Below are 10658 nucleotides of genomic sequence, written 5' to 3' on the forward strand. Positions count from 1 at the left end.
ATATATAAGAATGGAGTAATTCATGTATTACCTCCTCTTTACAATCCAAAGCCAAGACAATGTATTGTGTCTGCGGGGCAAATGGTGTTTGTGCTGGATAAGAAACCTGCAGTACAAAGCCTATTTTATAAGAGTTCCAACATTGTCACTGGTTTCCCCTTCAGAAGAATACCACTGTATTTTATCTGTGTTTACAAACAGTGGTGTGAAAATACAAATCAAACATGTTGCATTGTTGTGCGACCATGTCTTTGGAAGCGGGCCAGGAGGAGGGAGGGGTGATTTTACAATGGAAAGTTCACTTACTTTAAAGCACAAAGTAAAAAGTCTTTACTGTACAGGAAAGAGGGGGAGCCAGGGGGAGGAAATTGCTTAAAAACAAGGTGACGCCTTCAGTACATGACTCACAGACAGAACCTGACAGGCTGAGAAAAAGGAGAAGGAATTGTTAAAGCATTTAGTGTGAGGTTGATTGCAGTAACAGCTGCACCGTAGACAGGAACCGCTATCTTTAACTAGATTGTTTCTCAAAATGCAATGGCGACTGCTTTGAAGATATTGTTTTATTGGGGGCCGTAAATCTACTGGCAGAGCTGCACCTTAACCTCTGAGAAAGTGAACATAGGAGTGGAGGAGCTCTGGTTCAGCTGTGTTGTTTGTCTCAACTTTGGAGAGGTAGGTGAATCCCATTCTGGGAGGGAGGACGGGTTGGTGAGGGTGACTTCAAGGTAAACATTAATGGGAATTCCCAAGTTATATTTAATGCATGCGGGTTGGTGTGTGCTCTTGCACTCTGCTATCAGTGTTTCCTCCTCTCTCTGTGTTTTTGTCGTAGCAGCTGTGCTCGAGGGGGTTCATTTTAGTTTTGGCAGTGGACCCAACCCTATTTTGTTCCAAGTTCTGAGTGCCAGTGCTGTTGTTCTTTGGATACTTCACAAACAAATTAAGAAAAAAAAAAGGAATACCCTAAACATTTGGATTGCATTTTTTTTAATAGAGGGACATGTTCTTCTTTAATTGTTTTTTGCTCTCATTTTAATTTCACATTTTTCTCTGGAGGTGGTGTTGGTATTCGTGCTGCAGTGCCACTCCTGCTGTCTAAGTACAGAGAGGAAGTGGTGCGCTGATGCTGAGGTCATGGACAAATTCCCCTCTCTGTTCTCTGTCCTACATCTGCAGGTGTTATGGACCTACAGTGTTTCCTGTGTTGCAGCGTTGCCCTGCTGCTTCTCACAAGTAAGGCCTTTTGTTGTGACCACCATTCTAATGACTTCTGTTTAAAAATCTGTTTGAAAATGCAGGAAATTTTTTTAGTACTCTCCCCCTATATTTATCCTTTCCCATGTGCGATTCTTTTCATGGCAGTGATTCAGTCCAAACTAATGTTGTAGAGTCCTGCTGAAACACCATTTCGAGAGTGTCCAGCTTCTATATTGTCTTTAACGGACATGTTATAACTGGAGGTATCACTCTGTTGCAAGCTAACTGATGAATCTTAGCACTATGCCACTAAAAAATGATTTATGGATGGATGTTATGATATTATTGGTTGAAATGCGTTGGTTCAAGCCTTCGTAAGCGTGTTATATTTTGTTTTACAGGAAGAAAACATGAAAACTTAACCAACCCAACCCAAGAGAACAATCAGTACTAGCCAATCAGAGCAGAGTAGGGCGGCTCATTATGAAATAGGTGCACAATGGATGAGAGCAGCCATACGTCAAGCACCCAGACACACTCACCAGTCAGTGTGAGTGTTTTTCAAACACTTCATCTCAGGTTAGCTAATGAAGTTAGTGAGTAAACGGCATGTGTGTCGATTGAGCCTGTAGATCAAAGTGAATCAGAAAAGATTCTTATTGATGGTGTAACTAGAGTTTTTACTGTGAAAAAATACGGCCCTGCCATAAATCACCTGCTTTTAGAATGGAGTTTGGTTTATGAGTCTGTCCACTTAAAGACTGCCAGTGGCAGAGTGTATTTTGAATTTAATATTTCACAGAAATTGAGCGGACATACCTTCTAATAAAGAACCTAGTGAACAGCATAGAGTAATGATCGGTGGCATAAGGTAGATACAACAGCCCCCAGTGCAGACTAAGCCAACTCTATCCACTCTGTATATGACAAAAATACAGAAGAAAATAAATGAATCATTTAAATAAATATCTTCGTTTAGTTAATTTATAGTTTTTTTATATTATATGTAGAATAACAATATCATTTCTTTATACACTGCTATTTTAACAAAAAATGAATAAAACCATGAGAGATGAGTTTGCCTTTTTGAGGGCATATAAACCAAATGGCACCAGGTCAAGTTCATGCTTGAAAACAGGCAAGGAGGCCTACTGAATTACTTGCAAGGATCTGTTGTCTGCTCATCACATTGTTTCCTGCCTGCACCGTTGATATTTACACCCCTAGCAACAATCTAAAAGGGCTAAAAAGGCATTTTTCATGTCAACATACTAACCGATCGAGGGAGCGGTAGACAAGCAACTCCTGTGCTCTGTGAGGTAAAATTACTGTTTTTGCTGAGGGAATCTGGTCGCTTTGCAGAGAGCAATATTTGGCTAATTTAACAGTAGCTTCCCTTCAAAAAAGGCTGCCTGAAGGCAAGTACAGTGTTAAGAATATTCTAAATGCTTAAACTGATACTAATTTTTTTAGGTAGAAAAAATGTGCTTTGTTGCTGAAACCAATACTCCTCTTTGCTTCTCCAAACTGCTGGCATGCCAACTGCCATCTACTGTAGAAAACACACTGACTATTGTTAAGTACCTCACACAACCCCACTTCAAAAAAATCCAAACTATTCCTTTGTACTATTTACATCTCCTCCATCCTCTGCCTATCAAGTTAAGGAGGATGATTAATACTGCTTGTGGTAAATGCACAGAGGCTTAGCAGGTCTGCTGCAATTGTGACACAGATTTGAGGATATTGATGTGGTTTGATGGATATCACATTAGGCATGGCTGTCATGCGCTATAAATCATTGCTTGACATTGTTTGACAGCGAGCGGCCATACATATTCATAAAGTACATGCTGAGGATGGAGATGAAGTATTATGCCATTGTTTGTTTTATTAGCTTCGCATTCTGCCCAAACAACGCAAAGTCTCCAAAAGCCAAAAGGTCAACAGTGATGAATATGAAATACTGCAGGTCAGACTGGTGTCATCTGGATAGAAATACAAACTGAATGTAAGTTTAAGCACTAACAAGTGGTCCAATCTGTGTCTTCAGTGCCATGTGGGCTCCAGTGTATGTCAGTGCACATCCTCAATGAGCAGCCTGAATATGTAATCCCCGGCAACACCCTGGTTCTGAAGGCTCGGATTGAGCAGGGGCCCCTGGAGAAGCTCTCCGTGGTGACCTGGGAACGGGAGCCCGAAAGCGGAGTGTCTCGCAAGAGAGAGACGCTGGCCACGTGCCCCATCAAAAGCCCCCAGTGTGCGGGTACGAGGCCAAATGTCCATGTGAACGTGGAGCAGCAGGAGACGACACTTCAGATTAATAGTTACAACATGGAGGACAGCGGCGTGTACGCTGTGACGGTGACGGATGACAAAGGGGTCAAAACCACTGGACACTGCATCGTCAGGATGTATGGTGAGAGGATTTATCGTTATGTCTTTAGTTAACATTTTAAATATTGCTGAAACAATTAGCTGAATAATCAATTAGTCAGTTGGCAGGAAAAGTATGACACTGTCAATTGATGCCGGTCCCATTCTGTAGTGGTCATTACATCAGAAATTATTATCCTTTTTTCCCAGTAATTCTGTCCTCTAGACCGGAGTTTTTCAAAGTCTGAGACTGTGTTATTTGATCGCATGGACACTCAACCAAGATAAACAAAATATCGCAGTTACATAAGTGTTTAGATAGGACAGCTGAAGTGAAGACAGGAAATGGGAAGAGGGAGTGGGAGGGGGGTGACATGTAGCAAAGAGGGTGGGTTTAGGGTGGGAGTCCAACCCACGGCCGCTGCAGAGGACTCACAGCCTCTGGTGAACGCTCTACCATCTGAGATACCTCCGACTTTGAAAACTGCTACACTAGACCCTAACAAAAAGCAGCAAACAAACAAAAAAATCCACTAACATGCACTTGAAGTATAAGGCAACATCACCCTGAAAGCATTTATTGAATAGTGTGTTCGACCTTAAATGAGAGTGTGGTGTTGCAGGGTTCAACCTCATAGTTCATTTAGTAGCTTTCAGTCATCTTAGATTCTCTTCAGATGGAGTTTGCTCAGTTTTCATTGAATTATGAATTGTATTTCACTCTTGAGAGACTTTTTTCTGAGTCTATAAAATGTATCTATTGATGGAGTGTAGACACTTTGGTGGTGGCAACAAAAAGATTGGCATCAACATGATTGGCTAATAGAGATCATGGCGAATCTTGATTAGTTTAACTGATGCCCATAGTCATCTGATTAAGAGGAAGGAGAAGTTTATGTTGAAATATGGTCTTAAAAAAATAGTTATTATATGAAAAGTATGATTTTAGTGTTAAAGTTCTATTGGTGCAGAATCTTTGTTTTATGGAGTATCTCAGGGGTCAGTCCTAAGCCCTCCACTTTTTCCATTTACATATTACAACCAGGACACACTGTTCATAAACATAGTATTAGTTTCCATTTTTACGCAGATGACACACTACTTTATTTCTCAACCCCAGCAGTAACAATCGGTTAACAACTCTCAATGCATGCAGAAATCTAGCTGCAGAAATCTTGGTATTATTTTTGATAGTATTCTAAACTTCAAGCATGTTAAAACAGTTGCCCAGTCTTGGTACTTTACCAACTTCTTTTTTCATGCTCCTCATTTCATAACTATTTTATTGACTTCTCTTTTTATTCTGTACGTTTCATAACTAAACACTTGAAATTCAAATCTGCCTGAAGACTGCACTGTCTGGGTCTTCCTCTTGTTTTTGTGCTTCTAGACGATTCTGGTCTCGTCGTAGCTTTCTAGTTTTCTGTCAAAGCTTCTCCGCTTTTAACCTCATCTGTCGGCTCTAAAAGTATCAATTCATCAGCTCAGCTCTTCCCTACATCTGCTCTCTCAGCTTCCAGGGTTTTCCATCATCCCATTTTCCGACATTATGCCTCACTCTCCGGTCTCATTATTGTCTCTGAAACAGAGCCAGTTTCTCCTGACAGCATTAAACGTCTCTCATGATTCTTTGTGTTAGACCTTCTTGGCCAGCCATGTGCCATTATTCTTATTTTATGAAAGATAGATGCCCAGAGCTGAGCTCTTCACATCTCCTCTTCCCTCTACCTGGCTCTGAGTTTCTACCTTCATCCATTTGACCTCTTTTCTTTCTCATCCTCATCTTTTTCATTCTGTCTTTACAGAGGCGGTGCACCACGTCTCAGTCAGCATCAACGTGTCCCACTCCTCGCTGATTTGTGGCGAGGCCTGGGGGACAGACCCCCACTTCAGCTGGCTCTATGAGTTTGTCGCCGTCACCAACAATGTGGGAAGTGTCTCAGAAGACGGAACAACGCTGTTCGTGACCAAGAGTCCATTCTGCGGCCACTTCACCTGCATGGTCAGCAACAAGCTGGGCCACAGTACCGCCACCTACACTGCAGGTAAGAGTTTAATGATACTGGTCTTAAAAACGTATGGCAAGAGTATAGTTTGCAGTAGTAGAGTTGTTTACCGTAACTTAAAGCTGCAGCAATCAATGTTTTTATGTGCAGCATAATGCCCCTGAGTAGTTTTGTTTTAAAGCCTCCAACGTCATAGTTTTGATTCACTCTCACAGAATCATACAAGGTTCATTTATGCCGTCTTTAAGTGCAAAAATAGATGCATCCATTTCAAATGATGTAACCGTCACTGCCACATACTTGCATGCGTCCTTTAGAGTGACATGGATGTTAAGCAATACAAGATCTAGAGGGCGCACCTGAGTCAAAAGTTACACCAAAGAAGGAGAGTGAGAGGCAATGTTTTTACTTGTGCTTTGTACTTCTTTAGACCCTGATCAGACAGCACACATCTGAGTCAAGGCCCACTGCCTTTTTGTTGAAACTGTTTTCCTTTTTTTTTACTAGTTACAAAAATGTTACATACACCCTAATGAACCAATAACCCTGGTATCAAAATTTGGTTCCCAAAACATTTTTCCACAGTTTTCCTAAACCAGTTGTTATTGTTACGAACAAAAACATTTGCATAACAGTCTATGATGTGTGAGAATTAAAGGCAAACCTATCAGGAACATTCTAGCATTGTTGTGTGTTAACTGTGAATAAATGTAGCAAGAACACTTTTAAAAGGTACATTCTGCAACCATAACTTATGAGTACTTTATTATTTATCATTATGTCTTACTAAAATACATATGTATCATCAGAAAAATAATAAAGTCTTTAACCTGTAGCGTCTTTTACAGGTTGTACTGCTGCTGTCTTTGTCCTTTTATTTATATAAACAAGACCTGAATACTTGTTTCACCCCTGAGAGATTATGAGATCATCTTGATGTTTAATCCTTATTTGTCTAAGCTAGTTGATGGGATGAAACGGAGGCTCTGCCCATTAAAGTCTCATTTAAAGTCAGCTCGTTGTGTTGTGTCATGGATATTCAGAAATCAGACTCCTTGATACCGTGCCTCATGTCTATCTTGAGCCATGTCCTGATTGCACTTTGCTCTGCGTATTGTATCACTGCTGGTGTTTCAGTGATAAAGGATTTTCCACAGTGCAATCAATAAATCACTACCGCCACTACTGCTACTGCTGCTGCTAAACAGGCGAGACAAATGCAATTCTTCGTATCTGCCAAGAGGCCGGTGTGATGATCCAGAGCCAGTCAGGGTATTTTAGGATTCATCCTGTTAGCTCTCGCCTTTCCAGTCAGTTTAGTGACTGTACAGGCGTGTTGCAGGAGACCTTTTTGGCCTCTCAGGGCAGCCACGTCAGATGACTTGTGTTTTTTTCCCCTCATTGGGTGTCTTTTTCCTGGTTGACAGCACCTTGTGAGACAGAGGGCAGAGGGACAACAGCTGCTATAGTGGGTCTCACCATCCTGCTGCTGGTGGTTGGAGGAGCGCTGGCATTTCTGCTGTGGAGGTACAGTAATGTGCATATTTACCAAAAGGCACACACACACAAATCTCATCGCAGACTAAACAGGAGGGCACAGAGACATCATTATCTGTGTTGGGGATGTGCGCGATAGGTTGTTGATTAAACGTCACCACCCTTGCTAGTTGGCACCAGAAAAACTAGTCGGTTAAACTCTTTGTTAATATTATTATAATATACAACAGTGGTTACGCAGCCACCTGCCACTAGCCATGGCTGCAGCCCCTCTCCCCACTCGCTAAAGGTCTTGATGTTATCGGCAAAGTGTGACAGATGACATCTCATAAAACCAGTGCAGTTTGGAAGTATTTTCAAATAAAAAATTAAAATAAGTTTGTAAGTATCATAATAAAATGGCACACAGTCACTCGACCAGCGCAACGCACGACCACGTTCAGCACAGGCGTGTGGACTGGACATTATCCTGCAAGGAGAGCAAGCTGCTGGTGCTGCACTGCTAATGTTAGCCACACTCTGCAACAGCTAACGTCAGCTTCAGGTAAAAGACATTGTTTACCTGCAGATCCTGTGATCCTGCTCAGTCTGAAAGGTTAATGCATAAATGAGTTGTTGTCATGTTTTGTAATCTGCAATATATTCATAATGCACATCCTGAACTGTCACACGTTTCAGCACCATTTATAATATGATTTGTTTATTTAAGAAAGGAATTAACAGCTTCAAATTACTCTTAATACACACAATATTTTTAGCATTATCAATTAATAAACTGTACTGAACTCCATTTAATTGACAGGAAAATCATTCACAAGGAAAATGTCTACTCTGTATCTGTTCAACCAACAACATTATCTGTATGTCTGTATCTGTATTGGGAAAGAAGACCAGAAGTGAGTGGTTCATATTGGAGGACATCATTACATCAGGCAAATATTGTCATGTCTAACCCAGTATTTATTGGCAATGCTATTATTGTACCTTCAAAGCATCACCTTTATTTAATATCAGCATATAATTATTCAAATGTATTTCCACATCCTCATGCATACGTTTCATCTCGAGTTAGAGTTGGGAGTGTCTTGTCAGAAGATGTAAAATAGAATATTTTATCATTTTTTATTAATATTTGGCCTTTCCTTAGATTCTAAGGATGATATTAAGTAGAGCGTCCTGGTACAGGTGACAGGTGTGTTACAGTTAACCTAAACATATTTTATCAGGATAATATTTGAATATTAAAATTAAGTACTTGTGTAAAAATGTACTTTAAAAGTAAAAAGTAGGAACGTTACTACATTACAATTAGGAGATTATTTTTTTCTGAATAATAATGAGCACTTTTGGATAGAAGAAATATTTAATTACATACTGTTATTTGTGCTTTACTGAATAATGTATTTGGATTTGAATGCATCTCTGCAGCTAAATCATAGGCTGAAAGAAAATAAGACACTGGTCGTAGCTGCTTTTAAAGGACAGAAATCCTGAACTGTACAACATGAAAACAACAAACACACAGGAACTGTCCTCCCACAGGAAAGGTGACACACATGAGGCATGACAGGCCGAGGCGTGTCTGCTGACACGCGTTGTCATGTTTACTCAGGCCGAGGTTCGGTTTGTCAGTGCTGTTTGATGACACTCGGCTTCTTTGCAGGAGACACAGGCACAGTAACAGAGGAGAGAGGCTGCACGAACATTTGGACGACGCCATTTAAAAAGGCCTCAGATGAAGTTTTGTTACTCGGAACAGGAACTGGACTGGAACGCCCTGACCTGTGAGCAATCTGACCTTATACTGCATTGGAACAATGTGAAGAGTGAACTGCTTGCTGGGGGAAAAAAAAATATCTAGCAAAGGATATTCAGCTGCAAAATGTCTTTACACTGCCTCCTGCTGGGCTGCACCTGATACTGTGTATTTAATAAAGTAATCTTTTTGTATCTGACTCTGAATTGTATACAAACGTACTGTATTGCCTTGATAATAAAATCCCATAACAGAATGTGACTGAACTCAACAATTCAGCAGTTATTTTAATAAAGTCTTAAAAAGGGGGGTTTTCATGACAGTTTTACTTTCAAAACTGTTTTGACAGGGCATTAATTTTTCATAAGGATGGAGCTGTAACCTCTCTTATCTTTTCTCTCATCTATTAGATGTTGGATTAGTCTGACACGCTCACCATGAAACACTTTCAATAAATGTTGAAGTAGGATTTTTGGTTAACAAAATTCAATGACAGTGATTAGAAATCAGAAAAAAATTAAATGTAAGCAAGAGCAAAATCACGTTCTAAAAATTAACTATACAGCAGAGTAGCTGTAAAATCAGTCACACTGAACTCATGTGGGAAGGAAATAGAAAAAAGTCTTGTGAGACTTGTGCATTATAGTATTATTTACTTATGAAAGTGGTCACCTTTTTCTCATACAGCATAAGAATTGAGTATAAATCAATTAACATTATGTTGTGAATAAGTAAAGTGGCAAAACATGTTTTCTGCTTATGTTCCATATTTGGGGGCAGCAGACGCTCAGTTCATAAGGACTTGACTTGGGAACCAGAGGGTGGTTCAAGTCCAGTTTGGACAAAAGCACGGTGTGTGGACTGGTAGCACAGAGAGGCGCCAGTTCATCTCCTGGGCTCTGCCGAAGTGCCCTTGAGCAAGGCACCGGACCCCCGATTGCTCGATTGCTTGATTTTGTTTACTATGTGAAAGTTTGTATTGATATTCTTTGGCAACAGTGTATTTTATGCAGTCATGCCAATAAAAGCTAATGAACTGAACTGAATATTGCATGTGGATTTACTGTCATGTATAGTATTTATAAGTTACATATCAAATTCACTCGTCTTGTGTCTGGTTTGACTGTCATATATCATTGCCTCCCGCCCCGGGGTCCGGGCCCCCTCTCAAGGGAACGTCTGAAATCGTAGGGGAACCTCGAGGCTTTGTCTGCTGCCAGTCACTGCAGCTGCAAGGACACAGAGAGCACAGGAAGACACACACAGTACTAGATGTGCACATATTGACTAAATAAATCACATTTTATGCAAAATTCTGCATGCAAAACTATTTCAGAATAATTCTTTAAATTCCTCACTCTAAAATAGAGGGCTACTTAGCAGGCCAGACCTCTGTGACTTCTGAAGCTCTGTGATAATCATTATAATTCTTTTGGTAAGGACGAGTGAGTTTAGGCCTACTGGGTGGTTAAAAGAAAAAATATATTAATATTATTCTAGAAAAGAGACAAAGGTAAAGGTTCAAAGAATGGAAGCAATTAAAATTTTGGAATGAATCACTGATTGTTTTGGCTTGCATGCAGACTCAGGGGGGTCCGAGGAAAAGAGGCTGGGAACCACTGATATATATTACTTACAAGTTTCAGATATATATGTCTTTTGTATAGTAAGTCCAGTAAACATACACAAGTGTTCACGAGAGTAAAGATAAAGAGTTAAATACACAACAGTTAGTCCATCAGTAAATGTAACAGTTATTTCGATGATATGAAGACCTCATTAGCCTCAGACAGATAGTACAATAATTGCTGGCTTGTTTAGCA

General features: G+C 40.2%; 1 protein-coding gene across 2 annotated transcripts; it reads left to right on the forward strand.

The window, feature by feature from the left end:
- The first annotated feature begins 393 nt into the window (after window positions 1-393).
- On the forward strand, window positions 394-9101 carry LOC146321761 (uncharacterized). Of its 2 annotated transcripts, none has more exons than XM_084727030.1 (6): window positions 394-675; window positions 1060-1236; window positions 3254-3619; window positions 5382-5621; window positions 7010-7109; window positions 8743-9101. In XM_084727030.1, the coding sequence occupies exons 2-6, from the start codon at window positions 1185-1187 to the stop codon at window positions 8801-8803; spliced, it is 819 nt and encodes a 272-aa protein (XP_084583156.1). In that variant the 5' UTR covers window positions 394-675; window positions 1060-1184; the 3' UTR covers window positions 8804-9101. The 2 variants fall into 2 exon arrangements, with proteins under 2 accessions (XP_084583156.1, XP_084583155.1); XM_084727029.1 differs by having other exon boundaries at window positions 1180-1236.
- The last annotated feature ends 1557 nt before the right edge of the window (window positions 9102-10658 follow it).

This window comes from Lutjanus erythropterus, chromosome 9 (genome assembly GCF_056507025.1).
Source record: "Lutjanus erythropterus isolate fLutEry1 chromosome 9, fLutEry1.hap2, whole genome shotgun sequence".
Taxonomy (NCBI): Eukaryota; Metazoa; Chordata; class Actinopteri; order Lutjaniformes; family Lutjanidae; genus Lutjanus; species Lutjanus erythropterus.